The sequence below is a fragment of the Lagenorhynchus albirostris genome, chromosome 6 (assembly GCF_949774975.1).
Source record: "Lagenorhynchus albirostris chromosome 6, mLagAlb1.1, whole genome shotgun sequence".
Classification (NCBI taxonomy): Eukaryota; Metazoa; Chordata; class Mammalia; order Artiodactyla; family Delphinidae; genus Lagenorhynchus; species Lagenorhynchus albirostris.
The window spans coordinates 66,802,624-66,829,268 of NC_083100.1; the positions used below are offsets into that span (position 1 = coordinate 66,802,624).

The following is a 26,645-nucleotide window of genomic DNA, read 5'->3' on the forward strand; positions in this document are numbered from 1 at the left end:
TAAAATATTTTATTTTTCATGAAAACCCAAAATTCAATTTAAATCATTCGTTTTACAGATATATTTTATTCTATATTTATAAATTTATAAATGTTTATGTTTATGTAAATATAAAATAAACATTTCTTTATTCATTCATAAATTTATAAATATGTTTATTATGATAAATATATTTATCTATTTATACTTATATACCATATAAAATAATAGAGTATATTATTTACTTATATCTGTATATTCAGATATTTCACTTATAAAGTCAACTCCAAGTTATGTTACATAGCCCACCTGAATTTGTAGAGGAAGATTAGGTAAAAGAGAACTAATTCTTTTTGTGTAAAATTGGATAATGTGGCTTGTCAGGAATCCTTTATACAGTATGCTAAAACTCCACTGTACCATTTAGCAGAAAAACATGATCCTGCTTCATAGTGGTTCTTTCAGGAATCACACTGAAAAGGCTTAGTCTTAGGATCTATTCCTAGAGGCTGTTTACACAGTGCACCATGTCAATGGGTCTAATGTGTGAAGCGAAATGCCTACAGAGATTCAGATACACTAACTAATGGGCAGGCTTCTAGAGGCACACCAGTGCTTACCTTATGCCACTTCTGCAGATAGGGAACTGCACAAGAAAAAGGAATGAGGAAATGTTCAGCACTATGTATATCCTTTGCAGTTAATCACTTGTCCTCACTTACAAATGTATAACTCATAGGCCAGCTCTCCTCAAATATAGGGAGCAGTAGACAGAACTTGATGAATATCTTTTAAATTGAAGAGCCTTTAAAATTTTTGCCAACTATTGTTGGATGCCAGAAATGGTTTTATTTTAGTTTCTGCCCAGTACTTTAGGTTCAAATCTGATCTCTAGATCAGCAATAATAAATGGTGCATTCTCATGTGGTTTCTGGTGAACTGCTTGTGGTCTGTCAGAGTCACTCCACCTGTATAGCTTATGTCTTCAGTACTTAGAACTTGTGTTTCCTTTCTAGCTGCCATGACAGGAAGACAGAACTGAACCAAGATCTCTGCCATGGTAGCAAATACTAGGCAGAGGAACTTTGCATATACCTCACCCGTTCACTTCCTTTTTCTTTCTCTCCTTTCTGCACACACACACACACACACACACACACACACACACACAAATATACAGTTGGCCTAAATATAATCAAAGCTGTTTCTATTCACAGGTAAAGTAGCCAGCCAAGTACAGGGGTGCCACAAAGCCAGTCTGTGCCTAATAAATACTCTCACTAGCCTGCCCCACTCAGTGATCTTCATCTATAAGAATGAACTTCAGGGGCTTCCCTGGTGGTGCAGTGGTTGAGAGTCTGCCTGCTGATGCAGGGAACGCAGGTTCGTGCCCCGGTCTGGGAAGATCCCACATGCCACGGAGTGGCTGGGCCCGTGAGCCGTGGCCGCTGAGCCTGCGCGTCCAGAGACTGTGTCGGAGCCTGTGCTCTGCAATGGGAGAGACCACAACAGTGAGAAGCCTGTGTACCGCAAAAAAAAAAAAAAAAAAAAAAGAATGAACTTCAAATTAGATAATATTTGGAAGGACATTACCAATTGTAAAACCATAAATGAGTAAGAGTGATTAGTATCCCCATTTAATTATTAACAGTTATGGCAGTATCCCGTCAATGGGGGACTGTTACTCAACTAGGAATGCTACTTATCACAGTTATTAAGGTCCCCCAGCATCTGACCCTCTCCCACCATTTCCAATACTTGTCTCATGGTTCTTTTGCATAAAGCTACCACCCTATTCAGGCTGTCTCCTCCTTGTCCCCCATAGGTATCTTTACTGTTCTTACCTCTTTGCTCTTTTTCACACTGTTGCCTTGGTCTATAATTCTGTTCTAAATCCCATCCATGTTTCAAGTCCTACCTCAAGCCAAGGTAGGACAAGCACATTTCAGGAATACTGTAAAGCCAATTACTCTCAGGGAATCAGATCTAGATAACTAAAGCACTGTCTAGTTCTGAATTGTATTTGATCTTTTTAATCTGTCAAAAATTGATCACTGGGGCTTCCCTGGTGGCACAGTGGTTGAGAATCCGCCTGCCGATGCAGGGGACACAGGTTCGTGCCCCGGTCTGGGAAGATCCCACATGCCACGGAGCGGCTGGGCCTGTAAGCCATGGCAAAACAAAAAACAAAAAACAAAAAAACAAACAAAAAAAAAATTGATCACTATTTGTTTCATTAGATTGGTTGGATCTCTCCAATTAGGATGTTAATTTCTGAGACTAGGAATCATCTCCTAGACATTTTCTCTTAGCAAGTCAGTAAATAAGTAACTGTTGATCGATTTCCTGATCTGAGTATCAATGGAAAATGGTAATCAACTCTTCTCCATTTTTGTTGAGGAAAGGCGAGATAAAATAGACTTGGCTTGTATCAAATAGGATTTAGATTATATGAAATTAATTTCCTGTTAGTAAAGGATATTACACACCCATTATTATTAAAGGATATTGTGCTAACCCCTTCCTTAGAGGTCATTCAAATAATCTAAATAGCATCTGTAGTTTGTGTAAGTGGTAACCTTGTTGGACTCAAGGAGGAAGGATAAGGTAACTTCCCAAGGTCTCTCTTACACTTGAGAAATATATTTATACACACATTAGTATGCCGTGTTCTGAGTCTGGAATGTAATCCACTGCCTGTCTGATAGTTCAACAAAGAATACTTGTTATTGATATGTGTGTGTGTCTTTGTGTAAATACTTTGGAAATGATAGAACATTCATTCATATGGCTTTGGCTTAAGATTTGATTGATTGCCTAATTGGTAGTGTTTTATACAGTCCTAACTACTATAATATAAAATACTCTCTTAATAAGTCCTGCACAACTCTGAGACTCCCTCTCTAAATAATCTGTTTATATTTGGCAGGTAATTGCCAATGTGTTTTTTGGTGGGACTCTTTCGTCAGTTCTCCACATTATCATAACAGTGGTTATCATTACTGTGGCCACACTTGTGTCATTGCTGATTGATTGCCTTGGAATAGTTTTAGAGCTCAATGTAAGTACATTTAAAGATTCTAAGAATCCCTTTTAAAATAATGTTTACATTTAACATGAGATGTATTTTCCCTTAACAAAGGCGTCACTTTCTAAAGTGGAATGAAAATGTGTTTGTTATATTATAGTAAATATTTATAAAGATATATTGTGTACTTTATAGGACTATATTTTTAGAGCAGTGGTTCTCCAGTGGGGGAAATATTGCCCTTCCCTCTCCACCTGCAGGGGACATTTAGCAATGTCTAGAGACATTTTTAGTTGCCACAACTGGGTAGGCTGGTGCTAGTGGTATCTAGTGGGTAGAGGACAGGAATGTGGCTAACCATCCCATAATGTGCAGGGTAACCCCTACTACAAAGAATTATCCAATCCAAAATGTCAGTAGTGCTGAAATTAAGATACTGGTTTAAAGGACTTTTTTCATATTCTGTTTTCTGTAGAACATACATATTACTGAAAATAACAATAAATTAAACGGGTCTGGAAAGTCCTATGCAGAGTGAAGATAGGTCTAGAGAGATTAATTAAAATATGTAATGAAGAGACTTATATCCACACCCCACATTCACTTACCCTGGCGCAAGTTCTTCTTTTTTTCTTTGAAGTGTTTTTTTCTCCCTCTAGACTTTACTTTGTAATCTCTACTGCTGCTTCCCAAATCTAGGTCCTCATCATATCACATCTGAATTAGTACTGGCGTTTTGCTTCAACTAGCGTATATTTAAGCTCTGCTTCCAATTTATCACCATCCTGCTTAAAAATCTCCACTTTCCTACCAACAAGCATAAAATCTGTTGCCTTTATGATCTGACCCCAAACCTTCTATGGAAAGTTTTTTACCATTAACTTCCCATAATCTGCCCTCAGCTCTAGTCGATCTTATTTTTGACCTACGAGTAAGCCATATTAATTCTTTCTTTTATCATTTGGCTTATGTTTATTCTTTCCTGTAATTATTATTTTCCTTTCCTTTCTATGCAAATATTACAAAGATTTAAAATTTAGGGCATTTTCTAACTTGTTTATTTGTTGATCAGATATATATTGCATAATTACAGTTGAGCCTTGAACAACATGGGTTTGAACTGCACAGGTCCACTTGTGTACAGATTTTTTTCAATAAATGTGTACTACATGAACCTCAGTTGGTTGAATCTGCAGTTATGGAGGAACCAAGTATGTGGAGGGCTGACTATAAGTTATACACGGATTTTCGACTGCTCAGAAACCCCTTAACCCTTACATTATTCAAGGGTCAAGTATACTGTATTCCACACAACAGAGATACAAGGATGGGAGGAAATCAGAAAGGATCCATGCTATCGTGGAGCTTACAATCTCACAAATAAAAGTTCAGCTGCTATATAGGCAATGAAGAAAAGAAAGAGGTATAAGTAGACTCCGAAAAGACATTTTTGAGAAAAGATTGACAGAATTTGGTAACCAATTCAACTGGGAGGACAGGGGGATAGAGGGGCACATCAAGAATGACTTCTTGGGATCCAGCAATTCCTCTTCTGGGTATTTATCCAAAGAAAAACAAAAACACTAATTTGAAAATATATATGCACCCTGAAGTACATGGCAGCATTATTTACAGTAGCCAAGATATGGAAACAACCTAAGTGTCCATCAATAGATGAATGAATAAAGAAGATATGGTATGTATATGCAATGGAATACTACTTGGGCAAAACAAAATGAAATCATAGTTGGATCCAGAGTGTATTATGCTAAGTGAAATAAGTCACACAGAAAAAGACAAATACTGTATTATCTTACTTATATGTGGAATCTAAGAAAGATTAAAAAAAAAATGAAAACAGGCTCATAGATACGGAGAACAAATGAGTGGTTGCCAGAAGGGAGTGGTGAGGGGGGTGAAATAGGTCAAGGAGATTAAGAGATACAGACTTCCAGTTATAGAATAAATAAGCCATGTGTATGTAATATACAGCATAAGGAATATGGTCTATAGTACTGTAATAACTTCGTATGGGGACAGATGATTTACTAGACTCATTGTGGTGATCATTTTATAATGTATGTAAATGTCAAATCACTATGTAGTACACCTAAAACTAACATAATATCGTACGTCAACTATATGTCAGTTTTTAAAAGTGACCAAAAAAAAAAAAAAGAATGACTCCTTGGTTCTACTTTGTGGAAGTAGGATAATGATGGCATTTGGTGAAACATGAATAGAAGTGAATCTACCACTTTAGAGTCTTTCATCTTCCCCTTCTACAGTCCTAATGAAATTTCTACTCAGAATCACACCACTTAGCATTTATCAATCATGCACCCACAGGGAGGGCAAGCTTTTCAGATGGAATCCCAAGTTATCATTTACTCACTCCACTGAGAGTTAAGGGGAAGGGGAAGGTATTATTGTCAGTGCCCGAGACACTGTTCCCTCCAAATGCCATTTGGATTTGAAGGTCCAGGCAAAGGTAGTGGAAAATTCAGTCAGGAACACTATTGGGAATTTTCCTGCATCAGAGTATGTGGAAAGTAGGGAGTAGGCAGCTCCCCTGAAACCGCATGGGACTAGGGAAACATCTATTCCATTAAGAATGGAAAGAAGGCTCATAGGAGAGATGGATCATTATCAAAAGTAACTTTTACCTACATCCTAATTTTGCATAGGCCAAAGGCTAGTAGGTTCACTCAAAATCATTTCATGTTCCAACCTTGGTCTACATAAAGGGATGACTGCTACCTAAATGTGCTAACTTGATTTATGTATTATCTTGTATTATGTATTGTTTGGACTGTCCATAAGCTTGCCTTGCCTACCTATGTGCAAGTTCTTTGGAGACAAGAATGGTACTTAGCTGCCTCCTCCATCTTCCACAGTATATAGCACAGTGCCAAGAACACAGTGCTCCAAATTACTGCATGGGCGATTGCCGTTGGGAGCACAGTTGAGGAACTATTTCTACAAATGCCCCTGGACATAAGAGACATTCTTAGTGTAGCACCAGGAAATTAAGTGTTACAAAACATTGTTGGGGTTGACAGTAATGGTAACCCTCTAATTATGCTGGGGACATGATCGGCATGACTCCCAGCTCTGTTATTTCTTATTTTGTGAAATGTCTCGTTTGAGTTCTCATGTTTGTTTGTTTGTTAGAATATTGTAGGATTGTCACATGAGAGAAAATGTCTTTATCAAGTGCCTTGCCACTCACTATTTTGATAGCCTAAGAATGTTTTGTTCCCTTTAAGTTAAGCAAGTATACACATATTGCTTATGTTTCAAGAATGATATATTTTTGTAAATTTGACCATTACTTTCTGTTCACTGTGAATCACACTCACACAATAAAATTATAAGCACATAATCACATTAAATATTCCCTGTTATGTTGAAATTTTTTGTGGTTAAGACAGAATTCTGGTATTGTAGTCAAAGAATAATATTTGGTGAATATCTGTTATAAAGTCAAGATCTGAGCTGGCTTGGAGGACTATTTTTAAAAATTTAATACATGATTCTAGATCCTTAGATTTTTTAAAAACCTGGTTATGTAAACATTCATAAAAAACAGAGTGTTAAATTGTCATGATCTGATAACTCAATTACACTAGTTTTAAAGCACTTTGTAGGAATTCATAAAATCTAAGATCTGCATTCTCTTCCAGACCACTTGAGTGCATATTTTTCCAGTCAACAAATGTCTTTTGGTTAGCACAATATCATAGTCAGGTCTTTGTTCAACTCCGTTTTGTGTGGGCATTTGTCATGTTTCATAAAGCCAGATCAAGCATCATTTCTGTCAGTAATGCAAGCCAGGTCACACAACACTTTAGAAGTAGCTAAAGCATGTGGTGTTCCCCTTCTGAGCAACAGTGTGAGCTAGCATGTAGGGAGCATTTACTCTGTGCCAAGTGTTTTGCATGCATTATCCTCTCAATCTGTATTAATTGTATAGATGAAGAAACTGAGGCACAGAGTGACTGGAGTGATTAAATAGGTCACACTAGTTTTTTTTTTTAATTAAAGTATAGTTGATTTATACTAGATTACTTCCAGGTGTACAACATAGTGATTCAATATTTTTATAGATTATATTCCATTTAAAGTTAATATAAAATAATGGCTATATTTTCCTATGCTGTACAATATATCCTTGTAGCTTATCTATCTTATACAAAATAGTTTATATCTCTTCATCCCCTTCCCCTATCCTGCCCTTTCCACCTTCACCCCTCCCCACTGGTAACCACTAGTTTGTTCTCTATATCTGTGAGTCTGTTTCTTTTTTGTTATAGTCACTACTTTGTTTTATTTTTTACATTCCACATATAAGTGACAACATACAGTATTTGTCTTTCTCTGATTTATTTCACTAAGCATAATACGCTCTAGGTCCATCCATGTTATTGCAAATGGCAGAATTTCATTCTTTTTTATGTCTGAGTAATATTTCTCTGTGTGTGTGTGTATGTGTATGGATACCACACCTTTTTCCATTCATCTGTTAATAAACACTTAAATAGGTCACACTAGTTTTAAGTGGTAGAATCAAGAATAAGTAGAGGGCTTCCCTGGTGGTGCAGTGGTTAAGAATCCACCTGCCAATGCAGGAGACACGGGTTTGATCTCTGGCCCAGTAAGATCCCACATGTTGCAGAGCAACTAAGCCTGTGCGCCACAACTACTGAGCCTGTGCTCTAGAGCCCGCGAGCCGCAACTACTGAGCCCATGTGCCACAACTACTGAGCCCATGTGCCACAACTACTGAAGCCCGCGGGCCTAGAGCCCGTGCTCTGCAACAAGAGAAGCCACGGCGAGAAGCCCACGCACCAAAACAAAGAGCAGCCCCCACTCGCCACAACTAGAGAAAGCCCGCGCACAGCAACAAAGACCTAATACAGCCAAAAATAAAAACAAATAAATAAATTTATTTAAAAAAAAAGAATAAGTAGAATATGGACCTTTACAAATGAGATGTGTAATAGAATCAGACCTTCAACTTGCAAAGTTAGGGGAATGCTGTTACTTAGTATAACTAAAATAATACAGAATAAATTATTCAGGGTTATATTAGTTATTTAATAAAAAGCAAAACCCCATTTAGAACTTAGCTTCCCTTTTATTTTATTGTTTTCATGACAGCAGACAACTACATATTTTCCAAGGCAAATGCACCCTCAATTTTAAAGGATTCATTTTAGAAACAAATAAAATAAATGTAGCTTCCATTCTTGGTAATAAGAATCCAGCATCTTGGCACTGACGTTGCTCTTAGAGAGAAGAGGCATCTGCAGTAATTGGGTCCTATGGGTTTCTACGTGCAGCAGAGCAAAGAGAAGAGATGAAGCAGCTGGTGCTTGTGGTCAGAGTAACCAGCCCAGCAAACACTGTGTGCAGCTTACAGTGGAAGGAGGACAGCAAACCAGTTACCCAGCAAGAGCCCACATACAGAGTGAGGGAGCCATAGTCCAAGCTGCCAAAGACCTGTGAGCTAGAGTTTCTTTCTAAGGTATAGGAACACATTTCATGAGTCCAAATTGATTACTGAGTAGAAATTTTCAATGTGTATAAGCATTCTTTTATTTAGTTTTCAACTTCCTTGCATAAATGAGAGGTTTATATTCAGGTAGGAGAACTCAGATACTTTTCCAATCTGTATTGCCCGTAAAGATCTTCAACACTTTCTGTTATTTCCCCCTTGCAAACTACAAAATGCACTGGCATCTGTGGTGTTATTATCAAAGGATAGTGCTTTCCCCCCACCCTTTATAATTAAGGCTATATTTTCTTGTCTCTTTGATAAATTGTTATGGTATTTATGTCCTGTCAAGAAATTTCAAAAATTATCCCAAAGATCCCAGTGGTGTAACCTCAGGCAAGGCTATATTAGATAGATCAAATTAGCTGGACTCATTTGTAGGGAATAGAGCAGATGGAACTGTTCTATCATTTTACTGATGATCTTAGGTCCTAACAACAATCTCTAGCAAGACGGAGCTCTCAAATATTAGGAAAGTAACCGCTATCAAGACAAGATACTCAACTGGACTTCCTCCAGTACAAACATCAGCTATACAGTTTTCCCACTAATTCCCACTACTTTCTCAACCCTTAAAAATTATGGCATAAACAGAACACCCATTACTTTGCACTGCCCAGCAAGTTAGGTTTGGAAGAGTCCCAAATGCTGACTGATGACAGCTTCTTAGCAGCAGCTGGTGGCAGTTTTCATCCTGATAGCACTTTCACACTCCACAGTTCCAGATGAAGTAGCTTCACATGTTTGTTCCTATGAAGAGAAGAGACTCTCTCTCTCTCTCTCCACACACACACACACACACACACACACACACACATACACGCATACATATATAATTGTTTCCAAAAATTATTTCATAGAAATCAAAGGATAATTATTGTAAGCACAGATTGAATTCTACAGTATTTTTTATGACTTGAAAAACATTGTCAGTTTCAAGTGACATGATGGAGCCTAAGGAATCCATAATTCATTTAACTCTGGCCATATGAAAACTAATCCTTTATATGCTGTGTACCTTTGTAGGTAATCATTTGTATTCATGTGCTATGAATAGCAAAATTATATTGTCCATATATTTTAAATTAGAATATGGTACCTCTTAGAATTTTCTCATTCTTATATCTCTGACTGTAGAAATATTTTCCATGAAGTGTGGTCCCTTCTATTCTTCCCCAGATTTTTAGATGCTGCCTGGCTAGTCTGACTTCATAATTTGTCCCCCTCAATTGATATTTCTCCAGACTTTTGCTGTTTTCGTAAAAATAAAAAAGTTACATTTTTGAAATCATAGTCATATATTTCTTGTATGAGAGTAGTAATTAGTGTAAAATACAGTAAACTTAGTAAATGGTGATACTGAGAAAAATCTTTCTTTTAAAACTATTTTTAAGGTCTAATCTGTTCTTTTACATCATCCAATTTCAAAATCAGTTTTCTATGATTTTTCCCTAGGGACAATCTACCAAAATAATGTGTCAAAAGCTTTCAAACCATAGTGATAGGCATATAGGGTTTCATTATACTATCCTTTCTACTTTTCTGTATAGTTACAAATTTCCATAATAACTTTTTCAGGTATGGAAAATATATTTTTTATGGAAAGCTTCTTTTGTATTCTAAACCATATCATATTGGTTATTGTGTGTTTTAAAAATTTTCTGTATTATGGTTTAAGAAAATATCATTCGTCATTTGTCTCATCATATAAATATATTTTGTTAATAATATGTGTTATGTTTTGTTTAATATATAATTAATTTTTAACATAATTAGAAAAAATATTACCTAAAGTGCATTAAATTTTAACATTACTTCATTCACAGAGTTACTAGTGCAGATTTGGCCTCCTCAAGGGGAAAGTCTCTTTCCTTTGAAGTCAGTAACTCTTGGTCTTTCTATAATAGACAACACCACTTCCCATAATTTTCAATCTAACATTCCTCCTCAGGTTGGACTTATCCATAAGCCAATGTGGGGGAAGGGTGAATGAGTCATAGTTATTTAGTTCTGCTGTCAATTTTCTAGGGTAATAATGTGTTTAGTTTTACTTGAAAGAGGATTTAGAAATGCTACTTCATGCTAAGTACCCTTAGGGGTACAGTTTTCCTTTCTCATACAGACAGGCACCTACTTTAATACAAAGTCAAGGAAAGAGGAGAGGAGAGATAAGACGTTATGCCCTATATACACCTCCCAATAGTCCCCTTTTGTACACAGCTGACAAACAGACGTCTCAGCTTTGAATGGCATAATAGATAACCAGCAATTTGAAATGAAGAGTATAAGGAAAAATGATGTGACTGAAAATATGGGAACTTTTAAGAGTTTGCCAGGAGTCAGTCTTACCATCTGCTTTATTTTATATTATTTTCTGATTATTATTTAAGCCTGATATACTATTATATTATTTTGCTTTTCTCATTTGTAAATATACCATCAGTAAGGGAAAAACCTATTCCTAAGTCTTTCTTGGAATTATTTTTCTTTCCTCTGTTTGATTTAACTGAACCTATCGAACTTTTAACATGCATGATGACAAATACATTTTGTAAATGTTTTTTAAAAACTGTCTAAGGAACGCTCCATTCAGTAACATTATCTTATTTCTTGTTTTGAATACGCAGGGTGTGCTCTGTGCAGCTCCCCTAATTTTTATCATCCCATCAGCATGTTATCTGAAACTGTCTGAAGAACCGAGGACACACTCAGATAAGATTATGTCCTGTGTCATGCTTCCCATTGGTGCTGTGGTGATGGCTGTTGGATTTGTCATGGCCGTCACCAATCCTCAAGACTGCACCCACGGGCAGGAAATGTTCTACTGCTTTCCCGACAATTTCTCCCTCACGAACATCTCAATTTCTCATTTTCAACTGACAACACAACTTTCAATTTTAAACGTCAGCATCTTTCAGTGAGTTGCGTGCTTTAAAAAATAGGTATTTTTCATAGACTTCTAAACTGCGCAATAACATTCACACGTGTTTTAGTCTCTATATTATAAAAGTATTACTTTGGCATTTATCAAGACTTGGTTTTTCTTTACTCTTTAGTCCAGTATAAAAGATAAAAAGTCCCTAGCGGCCCAGTGGTTAGGACTCCACGCTTTCACTGCCGAGGACCCTAGTTGGGGAACTAAGATCCCGCAAGCCACACAGTGTGGGGAAAAAAAAAAAAAAGATAAAAAGGAAAAGAAAGTTGAATGTATTTTATCTTAAACTGGGACAAAATCATGTTTTGTTCTAATGACGGGGCTGCGCTAATCTTAAATGCAGGAGGAGCAGTGAAGCCTGTGGCGTCTGCTACCAACCTCCCAAAGCAGTATTCTCTTATTTAGTATGTGAGCCAATATATTGTGCTGTGAAATGAGTAGATGATTGTGGGTTGCAATGTTGTGTATGTGTCCATTATGAGAAAAATACGTTTTTTGTCTTAAAAGAAGGACTCAAAGGGAAGGAAAACTCAAGAGCAGCATCCCTTGTTTAGAGGAAAGTGAATCCCTGGAGAAATGAGTAAAGTCCTTCACATGTTACAAAGTGTGACTAATAGACTAGGTATACAGAGCCAGGTGTGTGAGGGAGCAAAATTACCTCGCAGTTTTGATCCTGTGGGAATATGATGGTGGTACCATTAAATGAATTATAAAATGGGGGGAAACCACAAGTTGTTCTGAGGCACAAGCTTAAAGAGATCAGCTCTGCATCAGCTTTGGACCCGTTGAATGTGAAGTGCTGGCAGGAATAAACAACTGGAAGCTGAACTTTCAGACTAGAGCCTTGAGAGAAGAATCAGGGCACAAAAGAGGCAGTCTCACTACTCTGGGGGGTCCTCAGAGAGATTCTTGGGCGCTCTCGTTGACTAGATTCTCCGGAAGCAGACAGTTAGATGGAGTTTGGCCTTCGGGGTATTTATTAGGGATTATAACTAGTGGGACAGAGGGGGAAAGCAGGATCAGGTGGGCAAACGGAACTGCAGTGCAGGCTGGCAAAGCCCCAGCCACATCCATAAGGAGTCTGGAGCATACGTGACCCATCAGAGTTGTCTCAGTTCAAATGAAATAGCCAAGTTTTAATACTGCTACTTCCATCAGTCCTTGAATGTGGGCAGCTCTTTGCAGCTGAGCAAACCCCAAAGGGACTGAGAGCTAGAGGTGATCTGCTGGTGGCTGGGACACTAATACTTCCTTGTGCGGGGTCTGGGAGGCACAGCTGTGTTTGCCACAGCTGACCTCAGTTTTTAATGAGAATTTTTTTATATCTCTTAAGGGGGATTTCATATTTTCATATCTATGACAATCTTTTAAAAGTAACAAGAAAATTTGGGCCCATCTGGATTGGTTACCTTAAATCAAGTAGATTTAATTTCTCACCTTTTCATCTGTATTTCAATCAAGTTGACAATCCATAGTACTGTTTCAATTGTTGTCAAATAGTGAGAAAATATCACAAACAGAGAATACACACCTGACATATCTGTAAAAATCACAGGCCAAAAAAAAATATTCCCACAGGCAGTGTAAAAGGGATAGTTTCACAGCAGTTTGAATACAGATGTGGTGAAAGCTGAGTTGTCATGTGACTAATAATAAGAAAGGCCTCTTGAAAGCAAAAGAAGCTGCCCCTTAGCTGGCAGGGCCGTGCTCAGGCTTTGCGTGGTAGCATTCGCTTCAACAAAACATCATCCGGGTCACTAAATTAATTTAAATTCTATTGGCTGTATAGCTTTTCTGTATTTCATTTGTAGAGTTGTTTTTTTTATAGTTGGTTAAGAATCATAAGGTGATTTGTGTCCATTTTTAGATCAATACATGTTTTGGTAAAATGCTTATAAAAATACTTTCATTCCATACTGAGGGAATGTAAGAAATTTTTGCAGCAGTCCTTCTCTACATTACTCAGGACTGAGAAACACTGACCTACATAGTTGTTAGATAAAGTCATGAGAGAGATTTCCAAGGGTGTACAAAGAAAAGTACGTCAAGGATAACGTAATTTAGTACTTAACCTTCTATTATCTTGTACTCTTGCTATTGCTTCAGATACATTAACCTTGATTCAAGTAGGTGAAAAGCTCCGGGTAAGAACTGAGTGCTGCATTAATGCCTAATATATATTTGTTCTGGTTTTGTGTGTGTGTTTTCCAAATCAGCTGCAGAACAAGACTACCTTGGGCCCAGTTATTAGCTGTAAGGATTACCGCTTTCAAATTATGATAGAATAAATGTTACAAACACATCTATTTCACAGGAATACTTACGTTTATTTTGCCAGTGTGCATAACTTTGAGAACCACCCCCATCAATTTAATGAGATTTCCACTGAAACTCATTCCTTCCCTGCTACTTCTTGCCCTTAACAAAACAACTTGAATATTTAATCCAGTTTTTGAAGTTGTCACTACATTTGACCTTATAAAGTTCTTCTTAATTTTAAGGAGGAGGGGAGGGAATAGTATATTTATACTATTATATTATAATAATTATATATATTAATATATATTATATAATAATAATATATATCTAATAATATACTACTATATTATTATACTAATGCAAACATCTAGCAATACATTTCCTTTAAGGATACAGATTGGATGGCATCTGTATAACTTACAAATCGGGTCGTTATGCATGTCACTTATAATTGATTCTTTAACCGCAACCCAAATATCAGAACAGGTAGACTGCTTTGCCTCTGACCAGCCCCAATGGTGTCAAGCAATAATTGTTGACTCTTGTCTTTCCTAAAAGAACTCTGAAATCCAGGTTATTGAAGTAGGAAAATCCCAACTAGTCCTTTGCTGGAGTCATACTGCACACATCTACTTAATTAGATGAGCGATAAAAAGATAAATATATTGGATAGCAGCAGGCCTCCTTCTCATTGATCTGTGGCAGTCTTCTCAGGGAAGTGGTACTAGTCCATTTTTTAGTATAGCTGGCCGCTGACAGGACCAGGCGTTGTCAGGTATTCTCAAGCATGGACCAACCAATGACCATGAGGTAAGGTACCCATAAATGCTTAACTGACTTTGATGGAGGTAGTAATTAGCTACACCAATCAGATAACCTCCTTGAAGAATTTGTAATTATTCTAAAAAGAGTATAAAGGACTTGCCCAGATTACAGAGTAGACACACAGAGTGGACAAGAGGCACCATGACCTAGAGAACACATAGACTGGAAGACAAAGAAAACAGTACAGTCATTCTCTAGAGCAATGGTTCACAAAGTTCAACACGTGTCAGAATCATTGGTGGGCTTGTCAAAATGCAGATTGCTGGGGCCCACATGCGGAGTTTCTGGTTCGGTGCTCTGGGGTGAAGCCTGAGAATTTGCATTTGTTCAGAGTTCCCAGGTGATGCGGTTGCTGTTGATTCAAAGGTCACATTTGAATAAGGATGGAGGTTGGACATAATAGAGATGCCAGATGGGGCCATGTGTTTAGAGGCTGGGCAGGGCGTAGAATGCCAGGTTGGAGGTCAGGAAGAAACTGAGAGTGGAGACAGAAGGGAGAGCTCTTGTCAGAGAGTAACTGTACTTATCCTTCATCTCTTTGAAAAATCCTTTGGCGAAGCTTACAGAGAGGAGAGGAGAGACCAAGACAGCGAGATTAGGGAAGAGTAATGACAAGGGAGGGGAGGAGAGTTAACAAAGAAGAAAACAGAGATTATGGTCTAAAGTCAACACAGCTGCAAACCTGGTTTGGAACCTACAGGCATTCAGGGAAGATTGCATGAGCTTCATAGCTCTTATGAGAAGGAAGAAAATATACCAGTTCCTCAAAAGTACAGCAAGTTTTCCTAGGACTAAACTCAATAAAATGTCTTACTTGGAAAAAAATCTTATTTGGAACATGAGTAAAATTGGGTTATACTCATAATAACGTCATAACATCATGCTGATAAAGAATTCATGTGGCTATCTTTATAGGACATTTCAATAGTCATTTTCTAATATTTGCTCATTGAAAATGAAGATTATGAATAAATTTAGCTTTGGAATTTTTATTATATTGTTCACTTATAGCAATATGCTAAATGTCTCATTTAAAAAAAAAAAGGCACATACAGATTTAATCTGTCCTTCACTCCTAACACCTACCTGATTCTGGTCCTTACCAACTCACACCCAGACTAATGCCACAGCCTCTTACCTGAGCATTCTGCCTTCAGGCTCTCCTCCCTTCAAGATGATTTGTGTATCACTCCAAGAATCACCTTATTAAACTGATGCTTTGATAACACCAAATGCTTGCTCAGAAGCTTTTCGTGACTCTCTTGTGCTTATAGGATAAAGTACAAACTCCGTGGCCTGTATTCAAACTTTTTATAGAATGGCCTCAACATGTCTCGCCTCATCTCCCATGACTGCAGGAAGGAACCCTTTTTTCTGACATAACTAAAGCACTGTTTTACACTAAAATTGCTTTCTGCCCCTTTTGCCATTGCCCTTGAATTCTTGCCATCCTCTCATCTGAAGTATCCAAATCTTCCTTTCCCACCCTCATCAAATTCTATCAGTCCTCCAATCTTCTCCCTGTGCCATCCCTGACAACTCTAGCTGCAGGTTAATTTTCCTCCTTTGGAATTCTGTAATTCTTATGTTATATGAAGAAACCATGTCCTGCCAACCAGACTAAAAGTTCCTTGAGGACAGTGTGTTTTAAAGCCTCTTTTTACTCTTAATAGTCCATGGCATGGTACCTTGAATGTAATAAACACTTAAGTATTTGAAGTGAGATTGGTAGTATAGAAGGGAAAATGGCTGATTGTACATATAGCCATACATATTCTTTTAATAGGATTTTTCTATCTATAATGATTGTCATTCAGTAAAGTAGCAAGTTAATGTGATACAGTCATTCATCCAACAAGGTGGTTTAGATAATTGAGTTTCTCGTTTTGCTTTATTAAGCATCGACCCTTCAGAGAATTTATTTAGAATATTCTTTTTTTTACATATAAGCACATACGTTTATTATTAATTTTAATAATATTAAAGACACATAATTTACAAATAATAATAGAGTATTCCGTACTGTATCATAAGTTCTTTATAGCCAATTGAATATTACAGGGTGCTTTGGTTGATTGATGCTGAACTCTCATATCTGTAAGCAACCTATGATTGTAGTTCAACCATGATTTGACAAATGGAGTTCCATTCCAATTCACTCATTCCCCAATAAATTTATTGTCACTAAATCTGAAATGTGATCTACTATTAATCTATTTTTATCCTCATATAAACTATACTCATTAAATTGAAATTTCTTTCAATTTTAGCACTACATTATTTCAGAACCTCATCACCTGTCAGTGAAGTGAGTGACTATTGTGTTGAATTGCATAATAGTTTTCAAATACTGGAAGAATATTTCCTTAATGTTCTGTGCTATTCATAATGTGATGGCCACAGACACACCACACTTTTAGTTTAATCTGCATTTTTTACATTTTTCTCAATTATTTTCTTAAGTTTAGACTATTTGGAATATTCTTAAAAGGTCTCTTCAAGTGCATACCAGTCAGCACATAGTTTTTCACTTGTTTTGACTGCTAAATAAAAATTTACTTGTCTCTTTTTTTTTTTTTTTTTTAATGCGGTTCGCAGACCTCTCACCGCTGTGGCCTCTCCCGTGCGTTGCGGAGCACAGGCTCCGGACGCGCAGGCTCAGCGGCCATAGCTGACGGGCTCAGCCGCTCGGCGGCATGTGGGATACTCCCGCACCAGGGTACGAACCTGTGTCCCCTGCATCGGCAGGCGGACTCTCAACCACTGCACCACCAGGGAAGCCCTCATCCCTTTTGTAATTACAAGTTCTTTGAGACTTAAGACCATGTCGTATTTAGTTTTATTTTTTGCCAGTGTATGCTCATATATCTTAGTAATTTGAGTTGCTTGGGTAAACATTTAATGACTTGAATTTACCTAATTCCGATGTATTTAACTGAAATTTATAATTTACCAGGAAAACTTACCTTAATTCCTTCATTTAATATTATTCCTAAAGAAATAGTCAAAACCTTAAAGCAAAATGTGTTTATGGTTCAGATACAATTATCACCTTGTTTAATCTCATCTGACAGCTCAGTAATTTGATAGAGCACAAAAAAGAAGAGGTGGTTTAGGAACATGCAGGCAACAATTTAAGAAAAACACCCCAGACAACAAATGAGTTTGCAGTTTAAAATTTGAAAGACTGAAAACTTTTATTTCCAAGGCACAGTGTATTATCTTTTAATTTTGTGTTGCCGGAGGACAGCAAGGCCAGTTCCAGAAAAATAAATCCAGTCCAGGCTTCTTACAGTCACGTCTCTCTCAGAACAGTATTGTTCTTTAAATCTTTAGGTTCTGGGAGAAAAAAATAGTAAAGCGTCTTCTAAGACAGAGGAAAAATTATTGTACCCGAGAATGGCAGCCTTTAGGTGACTTCTGACTTTTCCTACACCACTTTGCATTCTTATAAAGTCCTAAAAAGAATTTTCTAAGTTATACCGTTTTTTTTGTTTTTGTTTTTGTTTTTTACATCTTTATTGGAGTATAATTGCTTTACAATGGTGTGTTAGTTTCTGCTTTATAACAAAGTGAATCAGTTATACATATACATATGTTCCCATATTTCTTCCCTCTTGCGTCTCCCTCCCTCCCACCCTCCCTATCCCACCCCTCCAGGCGGTCACAAATCTAGAAACAATAAATGCTGGAGAGGGTGTGGAGAAAAGGGAACACGCTTGCACTGCTGGTGGGAATGTGAATTGGTACAGCCACTATGGAGAACAGTATGGAGTTTCCTTAAAAAACTACAAATAGAACTAACATACGACCCAGCAATCCCACTAAGTTATACCTTTTAACTGTTGCTTCTCCACGTGCAAGACATAGACAAACTGGAAGTTGAGTGATGCGACCTTGGGTTTTATGTGCTTTATGTTTCAAAGCATTTCAAAATGAATTTAGATTTGTTTAAAAAGCTGTAAGAATAGACAGGGAAGGAAATCAACATTAAATATTTAGAAAAATAGGGCTTAGAAAAACTTTGGGTTTTGTAGAAGTGGCTAGTTGATTGCACAGACACAGCGGGAGATGCTCCCTATTCTAGAAGACAATCTGACCCTTCAAAATAGACATTTTAAACAAGAGATTAAGAAATTTTAAAATATTAGCTTGAGGTAGAAATTTGTCTCGGAAACAGATGATTTTAAATGTGTAACCTAAATGCCAGCTGAGGACTCCTCGCCCCCAAGTGAATTGGTTAAACTTGATCTTAAACCCCATTCCACACTCAGGAGCCTACTCCATAATTCTGGTAAATTAGCCTGGTTTACATTCTCATGCTTCTCTATGCCACCATAAAGCAGGGTTCTTTTGCGCTGTACCTGAAAAACTCCACGATACTCCAGATGCAAAACACACAGTCCCTGCGTCATTTTCCATAAAAATCTATTCACATCATGTATTGTGTATTTGTTGTGTTGTTGTTGTACCTTTTGAAGATTTAGAGTGCTTAGGAGGAAGGGTCACACCCTGGGGCATGGCCTTCGACCAGTCTTTAGGCTTCACCTCCTAAACATCTCTACTCTTCATTTTTCATCTCCTTCAGATTAACAAGCAAATATTTCCCTGTGACTTTCTCAGCGAGGTCCCAGAACCTCCAGGCCTCTAGAAGACCCCTATTCCACTTTACCCCATACCTTGTCATTGTATTTTTTTGACACAAATGCCATTCTCTTCCTAAGAAGAATTCAGGTGGAAGCTGTCAGCACATCCATATTTTTCCATTTCCTGACATATAGGTACTCTGTCATTTATATTCTGAATTGCACTTCTGGACTTCACTCTCCTTAAAAAGAGAAACTAGGGACTTCCCTGACAGTCTAGTAGTTAAGACTCAGGGTTCCCAATGCAGGGGACACGGGTTCTGTCCCTGGTCAGGGAACTAAGATCCCGCATGCTGCATGGCCAGGCTAAAAAAAAAGAGAAACGAGAAGACTTCTGCTTGCATAAAGTTAAAACTCAGTTCATGGCGTTAAATAAGAGCGGTTCCATCCAAATGGGTAACACAAGGTTGACCAGCTCCCGCTGTGGTTTCCCAACACAGTGAACCCTCATGGCTTAAAGCCGTGCTCCCACAAGCCCCTCTTGTGTATCTCCAGCCATTGTAGTTTCTCACCTCAACATCTGTACTATTCTCCAAACAACCGCTGTGTGTCTGCCTACTTCCTTTGCACGCCAGATAAAACTGGCCTTTCAGAATTAGATTACTGCAGGCCCAGCTGTAGTAGGTGGATAATCATCTGCTTTATAAGTGAGGAGAATATGAAAAGTCCCTCTACTCATTTTCTCAAATACCTTGTGTAAATGATGCCATGGTATCTGACATATTGTTGATTGCTCTGCATTATTTAAAATAGAGACATCCCTTAACACGGGGGCATTAATTAGGGGATCCAGATTGACAATTAGAAAGTGTAACTCTAAGAGGATGAGAATGCTGCCTCCCCACTTCTGTCCGTCTCCCTAAATTCTAGTAGCACTTAAGATTTTGCCCAAATGCCTCCTCCTCTGAAAGTTCCCCCCAGCCATTTCCAGCAGACCATAACTTTTCTTTTCTTTTTTTTAAAATAATGAATGTGGGGAATTCCCTGGCAGTCCAGTGGTTAAGACTCAGCGGTTTCACTGCTGTGGGCCTGGGTTCGATCCCTTTTCAGGGAACTAAGATCCCACAAGCTGCATGGCACGGCCAAAAAAATAAATACATAAATAAAATAAAATAATGAGTTTTTATTTCTCTCACAATTTAAAAAATGTAAACATTCTGTAATTCAGCCACAGCCTTTATTTCCAGATGACTTCTTCATTGGGCCTCAGTTCCTTTTAAATAACAGACTCTTGTTCCAGAAGCCAGTTAGCTTTTCATCATGTTTTCTGTCTAGACAACATCCAAAGACAAATCCCAAAGGGGCAAGTATATGTACCCAGTAGTCACGCACAGTCTGAAGTAAGTTCATCATGAACGCTGGGGCCTTGGTGCCAACAACAACCCGACGACCAAGGGCAGCAGTAAGCCCAGCCACCAGCCAGACCATGACTTTTCTTCTGCAAGACAACAGGTATATGTCTGACAATTAATAGAAGGAAAAATCTAGTGTAAATAAGAACTTTCTAACAATTAGAGGCAACGGATGTCAGCATGGGCTACCCTGGAACTCAGTGAGCCTTCTGGGCCTGGAACAACTTAGAAGCTGGACAGACAATTGCCCACAGCTTGGTAGGGGCAGTTCATGTGCTGGATAAAAATTGAACTTGATCTTTAAGGTCTCCCCAAATGCTGAGCTTCTAGGTACAGCTTTGTGTCCTCTAATAAAATAAAATACAGAGTTGTTATGGAATTCCTTCATCACTTATTTTTGCACACCTTTTTTTCTAAATAAATATTAAACAGCTTAAAACCAGTGGTCCTTCATATTTTTTTCAGTGCTTAGACTGCCTTGCACAGAATCAGTGATCAGAAAAATTTATGGATTGAACCATGAAAGCTGGTTTTGAAGGGAGGTTAAGAAAGGGAAGGGAAAACAACCTTGAGAGAATAAAGCAGACATGAAGCAGCATCACCAAGCACCAAACGTCTAGGGATTAGGTCCCACTGAAGAATAAGAGCTCACAGGGAGTTAGAGGGATCCTTCAACAGCTTCCTTTGTTCTACCATCGGGTCTGCGCAGGAGTTACTGCTGCCACTGCTAACCAGCATGTGAGACCAGTTCTCATTCTCTTCTTGTCATCATTCCTGATTTTCTACTTAAGGGAAAGATATTTGCAGGAGACACTAAAAGAACTGTTTAATAATTGTGTCAAATAGATCCATAAATTCTTTAATTTCCCTCTTTGATTGGAGGAAATTCTCTAAAAGCAGAATAGAACCCAATTACAGACAAGATAAAGACAAATGCATCAAACCCATGATTGGGTTCACAAATGTGCAGCATCTATTCGTGGTGATTAAGAGCTGGGAGGTGGTTATACTGCCTTACCCTGAAAAGTAGGGTCTGTGGACCCTCAGCATTGGTATCGTTCCGGGAGCTCTTTAAAAATGCAGAATCTCAGGCTCCACCCCAAACCTAATGAACCAGAATCTGCATTATAACAAGAGCCCCAAGTTGTTCCTGTTCAAGTTTGAAAAGCACCAGTGTGCAAGTGGCCGTGTCCGTTGGGAAGGAGGCTTATCAAAATCAGCTAGGAATCTTAGTTAAATAGGAAACCACCTCCTGGAGAGTCTATTATGCCTATTTTAGGGCTTCTGTTACTGATGAGAATGTGTGATAACATATTTCTGGGAATTGGGGTAGGAAAAATAACTGTAAATCACTCATTTATGGCAATAACAATTAAGTCCATTTCTGTTTATTGTGTTTTTTTGGGGAACAATCATACATTTAAAAAATGATTTTTTCCAACATTGTCTAATATTGAACACACTAGCCATATATTTTCGTTAGCTCATAATAGCAATTTTTTGGTAACTGTAGTAGAAACAATGTTACAAATTAGGAAAACTTAAGACATCCTGTTGATTTCTACTTTGTATGTGAAGAGCCCTAATGAATGTCAGAAAGTTTTTAGCATGGAAATGTGCTTTCAGTTTATGATTATATCTGTCATAAACAAAGGGGGGGGTGGAGAGTAGAAATAAGTAGGAATATCTTGGCAATAAATGTTTAAAGCCTGAGCATAGTATTTATATTTGAATGCATAAAGAGGACAACCTAATAGATTAATGGATGGAAGTCACCAACAATACTCTTTCTGTTGCTTCTAGATTAAGTAGTTGATTAAACAAAATATTCACGGTCATAGACATGCTCTTTAATTAGACTGAAGAGCAGCCTAAAATACATTTTACTTTAATGAAGATGAACATGTAATTACTTTGTTAACATTAAAAACTTAATGAAAGGAGTATGCTCTATGTGGAACTAAGCAATAACTGAGTCATACAATTTAATTTAAATTTAGCGAGCGTCTGGTATCCAGAGAAGGGAGAGTATTCCTCATTCTAACGTCAGGAACTCTTGGGCTTCCCTGGTGGCGCAGTGGTTGGGAATCCGCCTGCCAATGCAGGGGACACGGGTTCAAGCCCTGTCTGGGAAGATCCTACATGCCGCGGAGCAACGAAGCCCGAGTGCCACAACTACTGAAGCCCGCGTGCCTACAGCCCACAAGCCGCAGCTGGAGAAAGCCCGTGCGCAGCAACGGGGACACAATGCAGCCAAAAATAAATAAATAAAATAAATAATAAATTTAAAATTTTTCTTAAAAAAAGAACTCTTGACTATGAGGGTGAGCCACAAGAAGTCATATCTAGGAGACTGGGTTTCCTCAGCCACAGGTGTGACAGGGCTTGAGATCTTAGTCCAAAGTTAGAAGGATGAATCTCAACTTTGTCCTTATTCTCATAAACAAGTGATTTAACCTTTCTGATCCTCACTTTCCTCACCTGTAAAATGAAGAAATCATAATATCCTAGGTTTCCATGAGAGCTTTTCCTGTATTTATTGACAATTTGAATTACTGTGTACTGTATTACACATACTTATTTTCTCCCATTGGAGTTTTTGCTTTTCTTCTTGATGAATTAATGATATCATGCCTTTATGAATAAGGTATTAACTTAAAAAATTTTGTTATTGATCATTTTACCTGATGAAACTTTTTTATTTTATATAGCCAAATATATATATTTTAAGATTTTTCAATAGTTTTTGTAAAAGTTGTTTTTCCACTTAAGGATACAGGTGGTCCCCGACTTACACTGGTTCTGACTTACAATTTCTTGATTTTATGATTATGCAAAAGCAATACGGATTCAGTAGAAACTGTACTTTGAATTGTGAACTGTGATCTTTTCTCAGGCCAGACATATGTGGTACGATCCTCTCTGGTGATGCGGGGAGTGGCAGCAGCTCCAAGTCGGCCATGAGACCAGGAGGGTAAACAACGATACACTTAAAAGCATTCTGTACCCATACAAGCATTCTGTTTTTCACTTTCAGTGCAGTATTCCATAAATTACATGAGATATTCAACACTTTATTATAAAATAGGCTTTGTGTTAGATGATTTTGCCCAACTGGAGGCTAATGTTAATGTTCTGAGCATGTTGAAGGTAGGCTAGACTCAGCTATGATGTTCAGTGGTGTATTAAATGCATTTCAAATTATACTATTTACAACTTCTGATGGGTTTATCAGAAGATGGGTTTAACCCCATCATAAGTTAAGGAAGGGTTTAACCCCATCATAAGTTGAAGAAGATCTGTAGATAATACTTTACACCAGTATTCTAGTTTTGAATTAATTACAGTTCACTCATGTCTTTTATTTTTATTATAAAATTATAAAGTGCACATTGTAAATTAAAATGGAATGACATAGCACAAAGGGAAAATTAACATCATCACACTGTTAATATTTTGGTTCACTACCATCCAGCCATTTTTCTATGTTATATTTTCTCCAAAGTTGGGACAATGCTATTGTGATATAATAAGAAATATATATTTGGTCTCGACCTCCAGTTTCTGACACAGAGCTCCTAAAACTGTAATTTCCTAAGTGATAGGGTGCTAGAAGCATCTATTGTCCTAATAGTTCGTCTTTGACTCAGATTCCTGACACCAGAGTTTTTAAGACCCTTGGAATCTTTAGAAAGATGAGTGTCTTTTTGTATGCTAATGAAAGGACTGGGGGCTAGGGGCCCCTAGATAGCTTCAGGTTGGGGGTTGGTCACCAGAAAGACAAAAGGTTGAACATTTATTGCCACCTTCAACCTGTGGGAAGGGGAGAGGGACTGTAGTAGAGTTAATCACCAACAGTCAATGATTTAATCAACCATTCTTTTTTTTTTTTTAATATATTTATTTATTTAATTAATTTTTGGCTGCGTTGGGTCTTTGTTGCTGCACACCGGCTTTCTCTAGTTGCGGTGAGCGGGGGCTACTCTTTGCTGCAGTGCGTGGGCTTCTCATTGCAGTGGCTTCTCTTGCTGCGGAGCATGGGCTCTAGGTGCACAGGCTTCAGTAGTTGTGGCACATGTGCTTAGTTGCTCCGTGGCATGTGCGGTTCTTCCCTGACCAGGGCTCGAGGCCGTGTGCCCTGCGTTGGCAGGCGGACTCTTAACCACTGCGCCACCAGGGAAGTCCCTCAACCATTCTTAAAACACAATAATTTGACTGTACATCCCCACAGTGATATGCTTTGAAAACAAAAGGAACATTAATAAAACCCCACACTACTTTATATTTTATTGTTGGTATTTGTGGTAGTGTAGGCATTGTTATTCCAAGGCTATTACATGGATATTGTGGCTGGATGCAAATGAGAAATTATAGCGGTGCCCTTAAAAATCAGGATTTTGGACATAGGATGCAGATATAACATCAATAAAATTCTGTAAAATTCCTGCAGTCCTAAAATTGAATTGAAAATATCTGTGTGAATTCAAAAAGTATTTTATCTTAAAAGAATTAACTTATTTTCTAGCTCTGACCACTGCAAAGGGCTAGAAAGAATGACCAGTGCATAACATATTGAGCACAGCAATACCAAAACTGTGTTCTCCAAGTACCTTCCCAATAAAAGGAACCAAGGCTCTTTGAAGAAATGGCTCAATGCAGAAGTGGAACAGAAAATGTGCAAAATAAAAATGGATGACCAAAAACAAAGAAGCAGAACTATCAAAAAAACAAGGAAGTCAGCTTGCAGAGCTCTGCTTCCACTGGTCAAAGACAGGATGATATGAGCATCAATCAGGATAATAATAGCAGTGGTTTAAAATAACTCCTTTATTATTATAAAATATTGGCTATATTCCCTGTTTTGTACAATATACCCTTGTAGCTTACTTTATACATAATAGTTTGTACCTCTTTGGGAACTAGTTTTTTTGAGTATTAAGAAAAAAATGTATGAGCTTGTAATCTTTTGGTCTTTGTGAAAGAAATTTTATCTGTACCCAACTTAAAGAATAGTTAGTATAAGATGATAGAGTTAGCTCCTGGAACTCAAATAATATTTATTAGTAATACTTTATTTTCCTGTTTGCAAAAATAAAATGGAAGTGAAAATATTATCGAGTATTTTTTTCTTAGCTTTCTATTATCTTTTTAATGTGACAAATGTAGTTGGCTAGAATACAGACAAAGCCAGCTTATCCTCTAATCATGTAGAAGACTTATCATTATTATCTGCTGAGAGGTTTTTTTTCATAAATATAGTTTGCCAGTATGCAAATGTGACTAAAAGACATACAGTTTCCAGATGGGACACTCAAATTAAGGCACAAATAAAAAGTCTCTCCTCAATGGGTGCCCTCAGACACTTGCTTTGGACAAATGTCTGGGTGATCACAAGGCAGGATACTCCCCCCAAGACCACACACGGAAGATCACCGTCTTTTTCTTTTTTCACTTTTCTTCCCAGTAATACTCAACCCTGGTGATGTCCACAGGAACACAGCACCCTCAGGATGCATAACTTACACAACTCATTTAGGATCACAGAATCATAAACGAAAACATTTGAGAAGGCTCTGAGTCTGTATTACAGTGTGAGAAAATTTCAGAATACAAATGATATAGTGTTGAGGTAATTTGCAAGTATACAGTCTCACATTCCTCAATAAACTTGGCACTGGTTTAAAGCTTTAAACAATCTGTTCTTGGATGGCTTCACTTTTATTCCCCTTAGATGCAGCTGGCCCCTCCTTTGGCCTTGACCCAGGGTCACTGTCCTTTCTTGCTAGACTTTACCATCATCCCAGGCCTCCTCTGAGTTTTACTTCTACTGATTTCCTAGACCCTTAGAGAACCAGGCTCCTTTCCAGTCTGGGGCCCAAGTCAAGCTTTCTGCACTCACATGAAAACTGTTCTGGTAGCTCCAAACGTGAGCTGAGAATTTTCTGCCCAACCTTCCTCTGGAGTCTGGGCAATGACAGTTTCCCTGAGCTAAACATCCTCCCATAATCAATATGTTCTGAGTTTCCTCTTAATTGTTTTACTTTTTTTTTCCTCTCTCCTT

At 37.8% G+C, this 26,645-nt stretch overlaps 1 protein-coding gene and 1 pseudogene across 3 annotated transcripts in view; one reads left to right on the forward strand and one right to left on the reverse strand.

The window, feature by feature from the left end:
• SLC38A11 (solute carrier family 38 member 11) overlaps positions 1-25,624 on the forward strand; it is a 66,752-nt gene extending 41,128 nt beyond the window's left edge. For 2 of the 3 annotated variants that reach the window (XM_060152747.1, XM_060152748.1), the window contains exons 11-12: positions 2,909-3,040; positions 11,195-11,594. In XM_060152747.1, coding sequence (XP_060008730.1) covers positions 2,909-3,040; positions 11,195-11,488 — 426 coding nt within the window. In that variant the 3' untranslated portion in view covers positions 11,489-11,594. Of the gene's footprint in view, positions 1-2,908; positions 3,041-11,194; positions 11,595-25,109 lie in introns of those variants that run through there. The other variant, XM_060152746.1, reaches the window with a different exon arrangement.
• LOC132522338 (NADH dehydrogenase [ubiquinone] 1 beta subcomplex subunit 1-like) lies at positions 20,410-20,603 on the reverse strand (annotated as a pseudogene).
• Positions 25,625-26,645: the final 1,021 nt, after the last annotated feature.